The sequence below is a fragment of the Halichoerus grypus genome, chromosome 6 (assembly GCF_964656455.1).
Source record: "Halichoerus grypus chromosome 6, mHalGry1.hap1.1, whole genome shotgun sequence".
NCBI classification, from domain to species: Eukaryota; Metazoa; Chordata; class Mammalia; order Carnivora; family Phocidae; genus Halichoerus; species Halichoerus grypus.
In genome coordinates, this window is record NC_135717.1 from 168613335 (window position 1) to 168631894 (window position 18560).

Genomic DNA, 18560 nt, shown 5'->3' on the forward strand with positions numbered 1-18560 from the left:
TGGAGGGTTTAGGTAGAAAAGTTAAATGCTTTAATTTGCTTACAAATGAATATTTTATCACATTTCTGTAAGTCATAGATATCTTAAAAAGTTTCCTTAGTCTGGAAGAGTAAACATTAGAGAACCAGCAATGTTTCAAACAAGAGTCACCAAACTATACTCATCTTTTTAGTTCATTTAGTCCCATGTTACTAATTCTTGTTTAATTTGAATGCAGCTTTTTAGTTAGTTCTGGAAATTCTTATCCATTTCATTTTCATGATCTTAAAGATATTGAATACCTGTTTTGTCCTAAAAGTCCTTTATATGAACTTCCTTGAAGATGAAACTCATTTTGCAAGACAGTAAGAACAATTATAAATGACAAAAAACTCAGAAATGGACATTGTTAATGATCTGAGAGTTCATTATGATACAATTGACAAGAAAACTCAGTTATTCTGTGACACATAACACTTCCATAGCCAGAACATCGAGTGATGATGACCTTTTTTTTAAATTTATTTTTTAAAGATTTAATTTATTTATTTGACAGAGAGAGACACACAGCAAGAGAGGGAACACAAGCAGGAGGAGTGGGAGAGGGAGAAGCAGGCTTCCCGCCGAATAGGGAGCCCGATGTGGGGCTGGATCCCAGGACCCCAGGATCATGACCTGAGCAGAAGGCAGATGCTTAACGACCGAGCCACCCAGGTACCCCGAGTGATGATGACCTTATACCAGAATGTAACATACCAAACAAATAAGCCTCGTCAGTCAACGAGACTTTGTTCATGATTTAAATCTTGGGGAACTTTGTTAAAACCTTAGAAAGTTTTTTTTTTTTTTTAAGATTTTATTTATTTATTTGACAGAGAGAGACACAGTGAGAGAGGGAACACAAGCAGGGGCAGAGGGAGAGGGAGAAGCCGACTTCCCACGGAGCAGGGAGCCCGATGTGGGGCTCAATCCCAGGACCCTGGGATCATGACCTGAGCCAAAGGCAGACGCTTAACGACTGAGCCACCCAGGCGCCCCGAAAGCTTGTCTTTTTGAACAGAGAGAAAGCAGACTTTGAATCTCGTACCAGTGTACTTTAAAATCCATTCATTTCAATCTTAGTCCATCCTGACCACACCTAAAATTCCATTCCAAAGATTTCCCATCACAAACCTTCCACAATTTTCCTTTGCATTCAGATTTTGTCCCCAGCCATTTCTTTCCAAACAACCAGTCTCATTTAGGACAAAATTACCTTCTTTTACCTTCAATAAAAATGCATTCCCATTCCTTATATCTTTCTTACATATCTTCTACTTTTCTACATACAGAGTTGTTTCCCTTATTTCTATCAGTCTTAATTACATTTAGCAGAATTTTTGCACTCTTAGAAACCTTAGTCTCCAGTGAAAACTAAGTAGTAATCAACTGTGAACTGTTTCACCAGAATTCTTTAGATGGCAAATTTATGAATCAATTAAGCACAAAACATGTTTACCAACAGATTTAAATATCCTTAGTTTCTTTGCAATAAGAAGTCAAAAGGACAAACCTACATTCAGTAATCAATGATTTAGCACTTTATCCTATTTGGAAAAGACCTAGATGTCCAAAGAATTTAATCCCATTTATCATCCAAGCAAAACTTTAAAGTTTCAAGTTACCAAAGACTTTGAAAGCTATCTTAACAATTACCCAAGAGAACTTTGATGAGACAGACAATTAACCATTTTAAGTCATCTTTTTGCTACCAAATTGCAACAGAGATAACAGGAGCTTATTTGACCTTCAGCAAACCTCGATAGAATAAAAGTTTCACGTTTACTGCTGATAACTTAAAGACATGTCTATCTTAATTAAACCAACAAACTTAACTTAGGGTAAATACTGAATTATGTTCCACCTGGATCCTTCCCATTGTCAATTTTTACCTGAGACGCTGGTGGGGAAATCTGGAGTGGGCGGTGTTAGGTCCAGGGGGTGCTCTTCATGCTCCTTGACAGTGAAGGGAGAAGGAGCCCTGGTGCCTGAGGCACCGAGGATGATCTAGAAGCCAGTTGTGCAGGCCGCACCCAAGGTGGTGCAGAAACAGAAGGGGGGAGACAGAGGAGGCCAAGTGCTGCCAGAAGGCAGAGAATGGGTTCCTGGTTCTAGAGCTCATCAGCTCCAACAGAGGCGCAGACGCCATGTTTTCCCACCAACAAGGGGGGAATAGGCAGTCCACGTCAGGCCGGAGAAGACAGGGAATTTTCCCAAAACAAAGGGAGTTTTGGCAGCTGCTTGGGAATATTCCTTAAAGTCCCTTTCCCGAGGTAAACTAACCACAGTTGGCTCCAATTATAGCCATTAGCCCGGGATAACTCTAGTCTGGAAGCTGCTGGTTCTGCGACCCTGGGCAGGACCCTCATCCCAACACTGGGGAGTGAGGGAGAAGCCCCCACATCTATTAGGAAGAACAGTGAGAGAGTCAAGGGTCCCCTTTGTCTGAGATGGCCTGTATTTCCTCCAGGAACCTGGGTTTACTAGGAGGAGGCCTATTTAGATAATTATCATCCAATACGTCAGGAGGGGGTTTACTAGACAGACACATTCGGGCAAACACATTCTGCCCTGTTTCCTGCAGAGGAGATCTAACGGATAGATCCCACTGAGGCCACGCTGTGTTACAGGAGCTCAGTCCTTTCCTAAGTTTTGCAATCCAAATTGTTTCCAGTGGGTTAAAAGGCACCCCAAGGGAGAGTCCTTGGGAACCGAAGAAGAAGCCTACTAAGGCCATGTGACCAGAAAAGTAAAGAAGGCCCCTTACCACATCCCCGCAACTCCTGGGTGGCGTCCCACGCAGGATATGTCAGAGGTTCCCATGTGTCAAAAGCGACCGGAGGTGTCCCTCAAACAAGACATCGCTATTGATCACAATCCTGCCTTCCTGTGAAGGCATTCCTGCCATAAAAGTCCCCGTAGGAAGGATGCCGGCGTCCCTCTCCTACCCCATCGCATCCTCCGTTGCTGATGGGTGCCGGTGAATGGACTGAAATACCCGTGTCATGCCATCACATGCCCTGAAGGTTGCGTACTGCCCTGCTGTTTTTAACCCATGGAAAATACTAGAAAAGTTTTACAAGGGGGAAATTACTGAATGTTGTAGTTTTAAGTAGTTAGTAGAGGACATTGACAGAAAACAGTAAAGATGGAAATCCATCATGATCTAAGCGACATTCCAACACATGTGGTCCTTACAGCCAACTTCCCTAGAAAATGGTCCCTGGTTGGGTTTTAATTCCATCGGGTACTAGTTTTGGCTGGCTCCAAGTGGCTAGAGCAGGGATGTGGAATGGATCACATTAGATCAATCAGGAGGAAACCTCACAAGGGAGACTTAAGAATGGCAGCCGTCCTGGTGACTTAGGTGGCTGTCCCATGCCCAAGACAGACAACTTTGTATAAGGACAGGAGTAAGAGAGGGCATCAAGTTTCTGGGTCTTATTACCATCCTGGCCAGGGTACTAACTTCCAGCCAAAAGGCAAGCTTTCTCCTCCCTGTAGAGTAGCCACGGGCTAGAGGGCTGCAGCCCGAGCAATCGGCATGAAAGTGTTCCAATAAGACCGTACTCCTTGAAGAGGCCCTGGAATGAGAGTAAAGGAAGAGAAAAGAAAGTATTCACCAAGTTTGCATCGAGGCTCAGAGTCCAGATGAGCTCTGGACTCAAAGCCCCATGTTGGGTGCCATATGATGTAGGAAAAACGTTAGGATTCAAAGCCGACCACCAGGAAAGAATTATTGGGACATCTTTGGTGCAAAAAGGTGGTTTTATGAAAGCACGGGGACAGGACTCGTGGGCAGAAAGAGCCGCACCGGGGTCATGAGGAGTGGCCCATTATAGACTTTCAAGTTGGGAGGGGGTTAGGGATAGTGTAAGTGTCTAAGGAATTTTGGAAGCAAGGTTTCCAGGACCTTGAGGGAGCTAGCTATTGTTGGGAAAAGGTCATTTATTACTGTCTAATAAAACTTTAGTCATGAGACCCTTCAGATGTGTATTAGTGGGCCATATGCTTGGAGGATGATTGCCAACATGTATCTTGGGGGTTTAGAAATAAAGGAAGTTTCCAAAGGAATTTTTATGTTAAAGTACTTACAGGATCCTGGGGGCGGGGGGGGGGGGGGCGGTCAGGCTTGGATTGCCTTTTGCCCTTAGCAAAGTATTAACATCGAAGCAGTTGAGTCCCTAGAGGAATGCCACTCTGCCTGTTTCACGGACGTGTCAATGGGCTGTAGGTAGTAAGGAAATTTAATAGTTTTTCTTCTGCCTTTGTTTCCCACATCAAAGGGGAAACAAGATATTGCTAAAGGGGACCTACAAGATATTGCTAATGGGGACCTACAAGATAATGCTAAAGGGGACCTGCAAGATATTGCTAAAGGGGACCTGCAAGATATTGCTAAAGGGGACCTGCAAGATATTGCTAAAGGGGACCTGCAAGATAATGCTAAAGGGGACCTGCAGGATAATGCTAAAGGGGACCTGCAAGTTAATGCTAAAGGGGACCTGCAGGATAATGCTAAAGGGGACCTGCAGGATAATGCTAAAGGGGACCTACAAGTTAATGCTAAAGGGGACCTGCAAGTTAATGCTAAAGGGGACCTGCAGGATAATGCTAAAGGGGACCTACAAGTTAATGCTAAAGGGGACCTACAGGATAATGCTAAAGGGGACCTGCAGGATATTGTTAAAGGGGACCTTCAAGATACTGCTAAAGAGACCTTGCCACTGTCAAGTTAAGATTGTTTACTCTTCTACCAAGCCATTAACATTAAGATAGGAGCTTCCTGGAGGAATGTCACACATGTCCCACCCAGGAGTGGGGGTGGGGGGAGGTTGCAGGGTGTCAGCTTGAGCTTTGTCTTCAGGTAGCCTTCTGCTCCCTCATCGTTATCATCCCAGTTTAAAGGGAAGGAAGACAGTTCCGTAGGATGGCATGACTCCTTGGTCTGCACCAGCCCTGCTGAGCTCTGTGGGGCTGCCCAGGCAAGCCAGCTTTGTGGCCCCAGGCCACGTACCACCTGTGCTGGTGCATAAGGGCAGCCAAGGACTCTAGTCTGGAAGCTGCTGGTTCTGCGACCCTGGGCAGGACCCTCATCCCAACACTGGGGAGAGGGGCTCAGGCAATGGTCCTGACACAACTGCTGGCCCAGTTCTTTTCCTTTTTTCTCCCTAAGTTTGTCTGTCTGTTTATAATTGCTACACCCAACTTGGGGCTTGAACTCATGACCCCAAGATCAAGAGTCACATGCTCGGGCGCCTGGGTGGCTCAGTCATTAAGCATCTGCCTTCAGCTCAGGTCATGGTCCCAGGGTCCTGGGATCGAGTCCCACATCGGGCTCCCTGCTCCGCGGGAGGCCTGCTTCTCCCTCTCCCACTCCCGCTGCTTGTGTTCCTGCTCTCGCTATCTCTGTCTCTGTCAAATAAGTAAATAAAATCTTAAAAAAAAAAAAAAAAGTCACATGCTCTATGGACTAAGCCAGCCAGACATCTCTGCTGGCCTGGTTCTGTATAGGAGGAACTGGAGCGTGGGGTGTTGGGGGGACATGCCAGCCCCGCCCCGCAGCCTCCCAGCTCCCAGAGGCCTCCTGCAGCACACAGCCTCTTCCCTGCCGAGCAGAGGAGTTCGGGGAAACTCAGTCGGCCTGAGATGAGGTCTCCATGAGCCCCTCCTCTGTTGGTTTCCAAAGAGGACATGCCTTCCAAGACCCACCAGGCTCTACTCCCTCAGAGGGCAATGTTTATTTATTTTATTTTTTAATTTTTTTAAAGATTTTATTTATTTATTTGACAGAGACAGAGAGGGAACACAAGCAGGGGCAGAGGGAGAGGGAGAAGCAGGCTCCCCACAGAGCAAGGACCCCGACGTGGGGCTCGATCCCAGGACCCTGGGATCATGACCTGAGCTGAAGGCAGACGCTTAACGACTGAGCCACCCAGGCGCCCCAGAGGGCAGTGTTTAACCCAGCCCATCATACTCACTTGTCATAAGTGATGGGACCTGAGCTGATGGCCTGGCAACCCCACAGACCATTCCCCAGCACCTTTTGCTTCCTGCTCCCTGCTCCAGGGCCCCTACCTCCCTGGGAAGCAGCACCTAGAACTGAGCCAATGTTCAGGATGACTTAGAATCAGCACCTCAATGGGCTCCCCCCAAGCCCTAGGGCACTGTCTTCTGAGGTTTGGGGGGGTGGGAGCCTAGCCAATTTCACTCTCCAGGCAAGCAGCACTAGTGTGGGACCCAGGGTGGCACTCTCCCACCTCCCCAGCCTTAATTTCCTCATCTGTAAAATGGTGGTCATTATTTGCACCCGGGCCCTTTTGGGTGGATGATTCCCAACTCAGTGGGTCCCCTGGGGAGCACATCTCTACAAGAGGGCCCAGGAGGATGGAGTGAACATGCTGGGGGGGCTGCCATGAGCCACACCCAATCTCCAGGCTCTCCTGGGGCACCCAAGTGGCCGCCCAGAGAGAAACAGCTTTGGAAGTCTGGCTGTGGCGGGACGCCCTCTGCTGGACATCGGAGAAAGTGTCTCTTGGACTGCCTTTCTCTGCTCCTCTCCGTTCAGCCCCACAGATTCTTGCTAGGCCCGCTGAACACCCACAATACCCCAGGACTGGGAGGGACTACGATGGGGCAGAGCAAAGTTCTGGGGCAGACAGGGAATGAGACCACTGGGTCTGCAGGAAGGAAACTGGGCTCAGAGTCAAACCTGTGTTCAAACCCCAGCCCCATCACCGTGTGCCCCTGGACCAGTTACTAGATCTCTCTGAACCTCAGTTGCCTCATCATCAAATTGCATTAATACTCATATCTACCCTGTGGGGTTGTTGCCGGGATTAGGTGAGGTAATGTAGAGAAATGCCTGGTTCCCGGCACACAGTAGAGATGTAGGAAAGACATTAGGATTCGAAACTGACAGCCAAGAAAGAATTCTTGAGACATCTTTGGTGCAAAAAGGTGGTTTTATTAAAGCACGGGGACAGGACCCGTGGGCAGAAAGAGGAGGGGTCATGAGGAGTGGCCCATTATAGACTTTCAAGTTGGGAGGGGGTTAGGGATAGTTTAAGTCTCTAAGGAATTTTGGAAGTAAGGCTTCCAGGACCTTGAGGGGGCAAGCTATTGTTAGGAAAAGGTCATTTTACTATCTAGTAAAACCTTAGTCATGAGACCCTTCAGATGTATATTGGTGGGCCACGTGCTTGGGGGATGATTGCCAACACATGTCTTGGGGGTTTAGAGATAAAGGAAATTTCTAAAGGAATTTTTATATGTTAAAGTAGACTTACAGGATGGGGGTAGGGTGGGGTCAGGCTAGGATTGCCTTTTGCCTTTAGCCGAGAGTTAACATCAAGGAAGTTGAGTTCCTAGAGGAATATCATCACTCTGCCTGTTTCAGACTTGTGAATGGGCTGTAGGTAGTCAGGAAATTTAGTAGTCTTTTCTTCTGCCTTTGTTTCCCACATCAAGTAGGTGCTCAATAAACATAAAAGTGATTCCAAGGAGAAACCAATCCAAAGAGTGGTGGGTGTGTTATTTTTTTTTTTAAGGTTTATTAATTTATTTTAGAGAGAGCGCACAAATGGGGGGAGGGGCAGAGGGAAAGGGAGAGAAGCACACTCCCCCCTGTGCAGGGACCTGACCCAGGGCTCAACTGCGGCTCTATCTCATGACCCTGAGATCATGACCTGAGCCAAAACCAAGAGTCAGACACTTGACGGACTGAGCCACCCAGGCGCCCCCAAAGAGCGGTGGGTGTTTTAGACCATGAGCTGCAGTGAAGTTTCAGAGTCTGGGTGGGGTCCCAGTCCCTCGGCTCGTCTCCCGGCAGGAGGGCTTCACCCTGCACTGGGGGCTTGGGCACATGAGGCTCCCTGAGGTCCCCCCCCGGGGGGGGCAGGCAGGCAGCGAGGGCTGGGTGGGCCAACCACCCAGAGCTCCCCGCACAAGGTCCTGCAGGCGCAGCTGTGCCCTTACTTGGTCCCTGTCTCTGTGCCAGCCTGGAAGCTCAGCGAGGACAGCAATCAGGGAACGGCTCCATACACCACTTCCTCACGGACCACTTCCCTGTCTGAGCCTCCCTTTCCTCATCTGTATAATAGGGATGAAAGCAGGGCGCACCTGGCTGGCTCGGTGCAGCCTACGACTCTTGATCTCGGGGTTGTAAGTTCGAGCCCCACAGTGGGTGTAGCGATAACTTTAAAAAATAAAATCTTTAAAAAGAAAGAAAGAGGGGTGCCTGGGTCGCTCTGTCAGTTAAGCCTCTGCCTTCAGCTGGCTCAGGTCATGATCCCAGGGTCCTGACGGGCTCCCTGCTCAGCGGGGAGCCTGCTTCTCCCTCGCCCTCTGCCCCGCCCCCGGCTCATGCCTGCAAGCTCCCTCTTTCTGTCTTGCTCACTCTCTCTCAAATAAAAAAATAAAAACCTTTAAAAAAATAGAAAGAGAGAGAGGAAAGGAGGGAGGGAAGGAAGGAGCGAGCACCAACCTCACAGGGCCGTTGTGAGGATCCACTGGAATAATCCACAGGAGACCCTGAGAACATTCCTCAGCACAGGGGGAGACAGAATAGCCCTGTAAGCCCGGACAACTTGCCTCCACTCTCTGAGAGAACAGGTAGGTCCCTTCTCTGGGTGCCTGGCACACAGTAGGCGCTCAATACACGTGTGCTTACTTGCTCTCTGGCATCCGATCACTTGTCCAAGGAGAAATGGAGGGGGAGGCGGGTCGTAAGGGTCTGTTATTCCTCTGACAGCCCCACTCTCAGCCAGTTCTGGGATCACCTCCTCTGGGAAGCCCTGTGCACTGGAGAAGCCCCACGGAGCTCCTGCAGCACAGGAACCATCCCCTGCACTGTCATGACCACCAGCCCCGCCAGGCTGGCCAGGCCTTCAAAGCAAGGGCAGCAGCTTGCGTGCAGCGCCCCAGCAGGGATGAACTGAGAGTGGGGGATTCGGGCATCCCATCCCAGTTACTAAAATTCCCCTTCAGGCGGTGTTTCACAGAATGCCTTCACATGCCCGCCGTCTTCAGTAAAGGACGTGTTATTATCACACCCCCATGCCACACCTGGGGAAGCGGAGACACAGAGAGGGGAGATGGCGTGTGTAGCAAACACAAGTGTGGCGTATATTACTTACAAGCAACGTTACCTAACTCACTTTTCCTCATCATCATCGTTCTCGAAGTGTGGTCTGTGGACCAGCAGGATCAGCATCCCCTGAGAACTTGTTAGAATTGCAGATTATGGGGCTCCCTCCAGACCCGCTGAATCAGAAACTCTAGGGTGGGGCCAAGAGATCTGGTTTCAGCAAGCCCCCCAGGGGATTCTGATAAACGCCAGAGTCTGAAAACCACTGCCTTGCACAACCCTACAAAGTCACTATAATTATCCCCATTTTACGAATAGGGTAATTGCAGCCAAGCGAAGGCAATCGGTCCAGAACCACAGCTGTAATTGGGGGTACCAGGATTCTAATCCAGGGAGTGTGGCGCCAGAAATGTGTTCTTGGAGACCACTGACGAGTTGACATCAGAATCAAAAGTAGGATCAGCAGTATTTGGTCATTTACTAGTAACTCCGTACTGAGCGGCTACCGCGTGCCCAGGCACCGTGCTAAACCCTGGGACCTCTCTTTCACCGTCGCTAGTCTAGGACAGGGATTGGGGTTAGGAATCACGGGGGGGGAGGGGGGGCAAGTATCTGAGTGTTAACACTCAGAAGGCAGGGCTGGGGAGGCGGGCTCCGCGGCCCCTTTAAAAGGCGGGGCCTGGGCAACGGAACTGAGGAGTCTAAGTGCGAGGCGCGCCCGAGAGGCTAAAAAAGGATACACCCGGAAGTGTCTTAGGCGTGCGGGAGGCGCGCCGCCAGAGGCCTCACCGCTATGGGCCGCAACAAGAAGAAGCGAGATGGCGACCACCGGCGGCCGCGGCTTGTTCTCAGTTTCAACGAAGAGAAGCGGCGGTGAGTGCCAAGGCTGGAGCTGATGTCCTTCAGGCCGCCGGCCGGGGCCACAGCTGGGGCCGAGGCCGGGCGGCTGACGCTCACGCAGAGGTCCCTTCCGGCCCCGCCCTCTCGGCGTGGCCCGAGGCTCCCCTTCGACATCCCCTCCCCGTGGAATGGAAGCGGCCGCGGTCGACCCCCACGCCTGGGGAATGGAATCGCCCGCCCCGCCCTCCCGTCGCTAGGTCTGCGCCCCAGCTGGCCCGGCTCCTGCTGTGCGCGCGGCCAGAGGGCGGGGTCGGGGGCGGGGCCCGGAGCTGAGGCTTCGACCTCCGGGGCCCAGCCCAGCGGCGCCGCACGCGGTGCGCTCAGTGTTGTTGATGAATGAGGAGTGAATGAGATGAGCGTGGCTTAAGTTCATTTATGCCCTCATCAGACGTGTCCTGAGCTCCTTCGGTGTGTGGGTGCCAGATCTCGGGACCCCTGAGCTGGACCCCTAAGCCTCAGCGTCCGGTCCATCAGATGTCCCCTGCTCAGAGCGCCACTTTGCCATATGGCAGTGGGTCAGTGAAAAGCCTAGTGTTGGGCCCCCGGAACGTTTGGGAATGGTGCAGCCAGCACTAGAGAGATGAGAAGGAGCCCAGATCAGATGGGGGAGGGGAATGCAGGGTGGCATCGACGGGCCTTACTGATGCGTCTGGGGGCGGCTGTCCTGGGGAATGGATGCCAGTCCAGTGGAAAGTTTGTGGATAGCTGGGTGAGGGTGGCCTTGAAAGCCCTGCTAGAAGTGGCTTAATTCACTGGGTCATGGAATCTGGCGACATAGAAAGGGCCCCCTGCCTGTCCTAGGGTGCATAGGCCCACCTACCTGGCCCTGTTGCTTGAGGCTGAGAGCCCTGGAGGGGGGGTGGGTGGAAAGAAGCAGCATCTCCCTCTTTCTCCTGACCTTACACTCTATGACCTTTGGCAAGTAGCCTAGCCTCTCTGTTCCTCAGTGTCCCCATCTGTAAAACAGGGATTGGTACCTACCACACAGGTTGTTGTGAGGAATACGTGGGGTGACACATGTACATTTTTTTTAAGATTTTTTTTTTTTTAATTTGAGAGAGAGAGAGAGAGCACACACAAGCAGCGGAGGCGGGGGTGAGGAGGAGCAGAGGGAGAGGGAGAAGCAGATTCCCCGCTGAGCAGGGAGCCCTATGCGGGACTCAATCCCAGGACCCTGGGGATCATGACCTGAGCCAAAGGCAGGTGCTTAACTGACTGAGCCACCCAGGTGCCCATGTGTAGATTTTTGTAATAGTACAGTATTGGTGGTTTTTCTCTTCCTGGAGTGAGCCTCTCTTTCCTTGTGTCTCCTCCCGACTCTCCCTTGCCTCTTTCCTATAGGGAGTACCTGACTGGCTTCCATAAGAGGAAGGTAGAGCGGAAAAAGGCAGCCATTGAGGAGATCAAGCATCGGCTCAAGGAGGAGCAGAAGAAGCTCCGGGAGGAGGTGCAAAGGGGGAGGATGGGTGAGGGAAGGGGGTAGGGAGAAGGAGAGAGAGAGAGTGTGTCTGTGTATATTAAATCTGATTCCTGAGGGATTTACATCCTTGGATGGCCTTAATACGAGCATCTGCAGGAATAAGGGAAGGTGTGGGCAGGCCTGGGGAGCAGTTTGCACAGGTAGAATCATGGTGGGCCCTGGTCTGAGGAAGGCTTAGGATGGAATCTCCTGGTGTTTCACTAGGAGTCGTTCATGGTCTCACTCACCCTAGAGATGAGCAATGCTCCTGCCTGGGGTTGGCTGGAGAGGCCACACTCACTGTGTTCCCTTCCCTTTTGGTTTCAGCGCCATCAGGAATACTTGAAGATGCTGGCAGAGAGAGAGGAGGCTCTGGGTAAGTCCCATCTTTACCCTGACCTGGAGAATAGCCAACAGGCCTAGGTTATTTATCCCTTGGTGGGTGGAAGGGGAGAGGTGTGGGGGCTGCACAGCTAACTTCCCTAGCTCCAGGGATCTTGGGGGTGATGTCAGGACCAGGGGCGGTCTTCAGCAACCTCTAAATGTGAGTGGATCAGACACAGGAAGGACCAACCTCTTGGTGAAGCGATCCTGAGCAGAAAGCCCAGTTCCTGAGGCCTGGAGGACTTGGGGGCGGGGGGAATGGGCAGCAGCAGCTGCTGGGGTCACACAGGGTTTGTCCTAGATGAGAACCAGATGGTCTGAGGTCTCCCTGGAGCATCAAGGGAGGAGTTGAATCGCTTACATTTGCCTGCAGGCCAGGCTCTGGAGCCGGTGACTTCCTGGACACTCTCCCGTAGCGTAGAGGGGGCCGTTGCAGTCTAGGGCTGGGCAGGGGGTGAGAGTCTGGCTACTTGTGCTCTGAGGCTGACAGCTGGTTCTGTGCCCGCCTTGCGCAGAGGAGGCAGATGAACTGGACAGGCTGGTGACAGCCAAGACAGAGTCGGTGCAGTATGACCACCCCAACCACACAGTCACCGTGACCACCATCAGCGACCTGGACCTCTCGGGGGCCCGGCTGCTGGGACTGTCTCCGCCTGAGGTGGGTGTAACTTCCAGCCCTAGAGAAGACGGGCCCCAGGTGCAGGCTGGCTTGTTGGGGGTGCCGAGTGCTGTTCCCTTTATGGGGATTGCAGTGCGAGGGGCTCTTTCCCTCCTGGGCACTCTTCCGGGCCTGGACAAAATCCCTGACCCTGGGGCTTGCAGAAGCCAGTTCCATGACTCAGCGGCTGTGGGAACGTGGGCAAGTGTCTTCACCAGTAAGTTGTGGGGGTCACTGCTGATGGCACCTGTCTCATGGGATTGCTGTGAGTGTAAAAGCGGTTCATCCAAAAGAAACACCGAAGATGGCGGGGTATGGTGATCACTGCAGTGCGTGGGAACAGCAAAAACGCGGCCCGGCCGTGCGCACTAACCCTGAGTGTGCAAGCTGTGAGTGGGGAGGTACTCACAGATTGCAACTGACATTTAAAAAAAAAGGGGGGATCCCCCTAAATTTTAAAAGCACTCCATGGGCCCTGACTTGGGAGCCATGGAACCTTCCGGAAAGGGCAGAGGAGAGCACTGCTTTTGGGTGAAGCAGCAGCATGTTGTGTTGTTTTGCTTCAGTTGGTGTGATGCAATGTTCCTCCTCAGTGGGGGGGACTACCTGCTGGGGAATATGAGCGAGGGAGAGGCTTTGGAAGTGACGGGGAAATGTTATGCAGGCAGAACTGCCTAATAAGCTCTCAAAAAAAACAAAAACAAACAAAATCCCAAAATTAAAAAATTTTAAAAAGTAAAGAAAAAGAGGAAAGAAATAGAACAGAATATCATTGGAAGGATCACAAAGCCTCCCAGCGAAGTACCATCTCACGAAATGTTTGTTTCCATCCGAGTTGCGTCCGTCTGGGTGGGGTGGGCATTTCAGTACGTGTGTGTCCCGAGTCACAAGGCAAAGCACGTTTCCTGTCACTGGTGAAGGCGTCCTTGAGCCCCGAGCCAGCGCTTTGTGGCGTCCTTACCGAGCTCACGCTCCTCTTCTATCTCCTCGTTCTTCTGTAAGTCCTCCCGGCCTCAGCTTGCCGTGGACATGCGGACGCTCACAGCTGGAAGGAAAGGGGGACAAGGCTGTGAGACTCAGCTCTTCCCTGTGATCCCCGCTTCAGGGGGGTACATGGCTTGTCCACCCGTGGCCTTCTCCGAGCCCTGATCCAGGCCCCGCCCTGACCGAGCCGTGACTGCTGGTGTCAGGCCTCGCGATCTACCGCTCTGTGTGACGGTCCTTGTCCTGTGCTTCTTCAGCAAGGGGCTGGGCACGGGTCCGAGGAAGAGGCGTCCTCCGTGGAGAAGCCGACCAGAGCCTTACCCAGGAAGTCCAGAGACCCCCTCCTGTCCCAGCGGTGAGCCCTGGTCTGTCCTCCCCCAGGATACTGCTCCCTCGTGGCTGACAGTGGTGACGGGGCCTGTGGAGCCGCCCCTCGCCGGCCTGTGGCGGGTGGCATGGGGCAGGTGTGGGGCCTGGAGCAGCCACTCCGCTCTGCCTATCGAGTGTCCCTCCTCCCCGTTCCCCACCCCCACTCCCCGACAGTGGCCAGGCCTGGGCGTCCTTAGTGCCCGGGGTAAGGACCTTTTTATGAGCGGAGGAACTGGCAGGCCCTCTGGGGTCAGAGCAGGCTGCCTTTGGCATGGATTTGGTACTCCCAGCATTCAAGGCCTGTACCGACTTTCTCTGTGAGCCAGGCAGCCGGTCACCCCCGAACCCAGCTTTGCACCCAGACCCTGCTCCCCACAGTAAATGCGGCCCCAGCCTCACCAGCCTTCCACCTCCTACAGGATCTCCGTTCTCACGGCATCACTGCACGCGCACAGTCGCAAAAAGACCAAGAGGAAGCGTCCCCGACGGGCCCAAGACTCCACCAAGAAGCCCCCGAGTGCCACTCGTACGAGCAAGACCCAGCGCCGCCGGCTGACGGGCAAAGCCCAGCACAGCGGAGAGTGAGCCCCGAGAAGCAGGCCGTGCCCAGCCTGGGCTGTAAGGGCCTGTGCTGTCTCCGCTTGGCTGGCCCAGTGACCCAGCGCCAAGGTGGGGACTCTGCGGCCCACGGCGGGGAGGCCAGCACCTCTGGCCCAGAGCTTGGACCCTGGCAGGGGCAGGCAGCTGAGAGGTGGCTCCCCCCAGGAGGAGCCTTCAGAGCCGAACCTGGGGCATCTTCCCAAATGTCTCCCCCACTGAGCCTTCATCAGATTTCTGAAACTGAGTGCACTTGTGGTCTGTTTGTCCCTGACCCTGATGCCGCTTGCCAAAGCACGTTTCCTGTCACTGGTGAAGGCGTCCTTGAGCCCCGAGCCAGCGCTTTGTGGCGTCCTTACCGAGCTCACGCTCCTCTTCTATCTCCTCGTTCTTCTGTAAGTCCTCCCGGCCAGGCTTCTGAGGTGGTGGAAACCGTCAGGCGGGTGGGTCCATCTTCCCCGTCCAGCAGTTTTCCCTGTGGGGATGAGACAGGTAGTGTTAGGTCTGGGCCCCCCAACCCGGATTGCAGACCAGCATAACATTGGAAGAATCCAGAGTCATCCAGCTGCTCTGAAAAGCAGGCTGCTGGGCCAGGGGGGTGAGTGGCGCTGGACTCCGCCCTTTACTGGCTGAGACTTTGGGTCTGTCCCTTCTTGGCCTCATTGGTCTCCTCAGCTGAAACTGAAGTGGTGGAAGCGGATGAGTTCCAGAGCATTCCCCACCCAGCTCAGGACCAGTGAGAGATGGACAGGGTGACGGGAGAGTGCAGTGCCAGGAGCAGCCGCAAGTGCCACCGGGCAGGCTCAGGAACAGGGGCTCCGTTAGGCCATGTTTGGGGGCGACTGGCACGCTCCCATGTCACCCTCCGGACCCGCCATCTGGTGCCTATCTGAGGGCCACACCTGGACATGGGAACGCGAAGCTTGGGGCTTATGGGTGGGAAGCGCTGTGACCTGGCTCTTCAGCTCCTTCACCTGCTCTTCCTGCTGCCTCCCTGTTCTGGGGGTGGGGTGACTCGCTCTGCTGGGCTGCCTCCATCCTGGGCAGAGGGTGGGGCCTGCTAGCAAGTTCTGCAGGTGGTTCTAGTGCTCAGCCCAGGGCCGTGAGTGTGAGCCTTGCCCTCACGGGCCCCCCGGGAGCGGAACACATCCTGGGCCCCAGGCGTTAGCGCACACAGCAGGGCCTGGGTTTGAATCCTAACTCTGCTACTTGGCCTCCGTGTGAGCGCTTTGCTGTGCCGACCTCATGGGTCAGATGTCAAGACACCCACCTCCTCGGGCTGCCCTGAGGCTGACGTGAGCCGCAGGTGCACTTGCAGGCTGGGGTCCCGGCTGCTGCTGTCCCCTGTGACCGCTGACCCACGTCTCTTCTCCTGTCCCCGGTGCCGTGGGGGGTCATTTACCATTTAGACCTACATGTCGTGATGTTTACAAGTATTCTCATCCTTTCTCTTCCATGTGCGCCATCAGTTCTTACAGCAAACCAAGGAGATTGAGTCAGCGATTTTGCCCGTCTTGGGATTGGAAGTGATGGAATCAGAACCCCCTGGAGAACTTGCCTTTTCTCCCCAGAACCCCTCTCTCCATGCTCCACGCCTGGATTCTTTCCCTGCCGCTCTCCATCTGGTGGGCCTCCTGGGTTTGGGGCTTAAAGGATTAGGTTTAGCTGCATATAATAGAAAACAAAATTTAAAAACAACTGGCTTGTATAAGAGGCGGTTAACAGGGAGATAACTAGCCTGGAGCCGGGGTGGGGTGGGGCTGGGGGGCTGGGATGGCAGGCTTTTAGCTTTTTGTTTTGTGCCATTTTCTTTCTTTCTTTTTTTTTTTAAGATTTTATTTATTGGGGTGCCTGGGTGGCTCAGTCGTTAAGCATCTGCCTTCGGCTCAGGTCATGGTCCCAGGGTCCTGGGATCGAGCCCCACATTGGGCTCCCTGCTCGGCAGGAAGCCTGCTTCTCCCTCTCCCACTCCCCCTCTCCCACTCCCCCTGCTTGTGTTCCCTCTCTTGCTGTCTCTCTCTCTGTCAAATAAATAAATAAAAAGCTTAAAAAAAAAAACAATTTTATTTATTTGACAGAGCGAAAGAGCACAAGCAGGGGGAGCAACAGAGGGAGAGGAAGAAGCAGGCCCCCTGCTGAGCAGGGAGCCTGATGCGGGACTCGATCCCAGGACCCTGGGATCATGACCTGAGCCGAAGGCAGATGCTTAACCATCTGGGCCACCCAGGCGCCCTGTTTTGTGCCATTTTCAACACATGGCTTCCACCTCATGGTCCAAGATGGCTGCTTGAGCTTCAGCCATCATACTTGCCTTTCAGCCAGCAGGAAGGAGGAAAAGTTGAAGAACATGTCCCTCCCTCCTTTTAAGAACATTTGACACTTGTCCTGTGCCATTGGTTGGGCAGAAGGCAAAGGCAAGGGACAGGAGGAAGAGGGAGCTCCTGGCTGTAGGGAAGGCTGGGTCCTGTGGTTCATTCTGGAGAATCATGTGCCCGAATAAGAATTGAGGATTGTGCGGGGCACCTGGGTGGCTCGGGCCATGATCCCCAGAGTCCTGGGATTGAGCCCCAGGGAGTCTGCTTCCTCCTCTCTCTCTGCCCTTCCCCACTGCTCTTGCTCGCTCTCTCACTGGCGCTCTCTCTCTCTGTCTCTCTCAAATAAAAATCGTGGATACAAGCAGCAGAGTCTCCCACAGAAGGCGGATGTATAAGGAAAGGGCTGTCAGGAGAGGATCCAACTGTATGGGACCAAAGCCACAGCAGACGCTTGCTTTTCTGTTCCTGGGTTACTGCGGTGAACTTCCCCGATGCTAGCAGAAGGAGCAAGGCCTCTCAGCTCAGTAGAGGAAAGACTCTCCCGGTAGGATGTGTTTTGGGGCGGCTGAGCCCTCCCTAGGGGGACAGGTGGGCAGGCCTGCTGGAGCTGCCCACCTGGGCTGGGAGCTGTAGAGGAGAAGGTTCCATGCCAGGGAAGCCGAGGCTTTCTTCCTCTCCAAAGTCCCGTGGGCCTCAGAGGCTTGGAACCCCCAGAGCTGACATCTTCCAGATGTTGGAGGCGCCCTTTAGATGTTCACAGGCTGCTCACGCCTTTCTTGCTCTGTGAGCCACCTCCTCCAGCCTTCCCCCCTCCCCACATGGGCCTAATGACACTTTGTGTTTCCTTCTTGTAACCACTGAACACATTGTAACCTAGTGACCTCTGTCCCCACTAGCAGACCATGAGCCTTCTGAGTGAGAAGTTGTGTCAGTAATTGCTGTTTCTGCCCCTGGCACAGGGCCCATCTCACCATAGGTCCTGAGTCAGTCCTGGCTGAATTACATGGGACCCAATCCCCCTCCCCACAGGTGCTCCCAATGGCCCTTGAAATAATTGTTCTAGAATTTTCTTGGCCCTACTGCCATGTTTGCCTGTCTGCAAATTTCCGAATCTGTTTCTTTTTTTTCTCCTTCCCGTCACCATACCCATCTCTCTTGGGCCTCCACTGAAACCTTCCCCGTCACCCGATTTCTTTTGGTTGTTATTTGGCAATCATGCTGCTAGGTCCTCGCCCCCTAGCCAGCATGATTGCCAAATAACAACCAAAAGAAATAGGATGGGAAAGTAATTTATCGAGCACTTCTCATGTGCCAGTCACATTAACTCACAGCAGCATGGCAAAGTGGGAATTAGCTCCATTTGACGGGAGAAAACCGAGTCACTGCTTACATAATGTCAGAAGTTACCTGTCATGGCTAGTAAGACATGGTCCTTGCATCCCTCGGAGGGGGCAGACACATGGATGTCCCTCTGGAGGTCAGGGTTTTGACAAAGTGTTAGAGGGCAGACATCCTTACAGCCCAGAGGGCAGAGAGGAGGGCATCCAAGAAGGCTTCCGAGAGGAGGTGATCCTTGATGTGAATCTTGAAAGATGACTTGGGTTGGCCAGGCAGCTGAGGGAGGGGATGGGCAGGTAGAGGGCCCTGGTGAGCAAAGGTGGGGAGCGGCCAGAGGGGAAGCAGCTGCAGAGGCCCTTGGGCCCCAGACCCTGAAGGGCCTCAAACTTGAGCTGAGGACCTGGACCCTTATCCTGTGGGCAGTGGGAGCCCCTGAGGTGGGGCTGGGGA

General features: G+C 53.0%; 1 protein-coding gene and 2 long non-coding RNA genes across 3 annotated transcripts; 1 reads left to right on the forward strand and 2 right to left on the reverse strand.

Moving 5' to 3' along the window:
- Positions 1-383: 383 nt before the first annotated feature.
- LOC144382417 (uncharacterized) lies at positions 384-9920 on the reverse strand. Its single transcript, XR_013449347.1, has 2 exons — positions 9847-9920; positions 384-3602 (listed from the first exon to the last, which is right to left on the reverse strand). It is a non-coding gene; the product is annotated as an uncharacterized LOC144382417 (long non-coding RNA).
- On the forward strand, positions 9847-14704 carry NOL12 (nucleolar protein 12). The gene is made up of 6 exons (XM_036102169.2): positions 9847-9979; positions 11348-11453; positions 11793-11841; positions 12365-12507; positions 13749-13846; positions 14280-14704. Exons 1-6 carry the CDS (start codon positions 9900-9902, stop codon positions 14443-14445), a joined length of 642 nt encoding a protein of 213 aa, XP_035958062.1. The 5' UTR covers positions 9847-9899; the 3' UTR covers positions 14446-14704.
- On the reverse strand, positions 13221-14324 carry LOC144382418 (uncharacterized). Its single transcript, XR_013449348.1, has 2 exons — positions 14260-14324; positions 13221-13552 (listed from the first exon to the last, which is right to left on the reverse strand). It is a non-coding gene; the product is annotated as an uncharacterized LOC144382418 (long non-coding RNA).
- Positions 14705-18560: the final 3856 nt, after the last annotated feature.

Excerpts from the sequence above, each read along its gene's own strand:
- NOL12 (XM_036102169.2), top strand. The coding sequence starts at position 9,900 with ATGGGCCGCAACAAGAAGAAGCGAGATGGCGACCACCGGCGGCCGCGG. Across the intron at positions 9,980-11,347 it reads TTCAACGAAGAGAAGCGGCG|GGAGTACCTGACTGGCTTCC; the intron begins GTGAGTGCCAAG and ends TCTTTCCTATAG. Across the intron at positions 12,508-13,748 it reads TGGGACTGTCTCCGCCTGAG|CAAGGGGCTGGGCACGGGTC; the intron begins GTGGGTGTAACT and ends GTGCTTCTTCAG.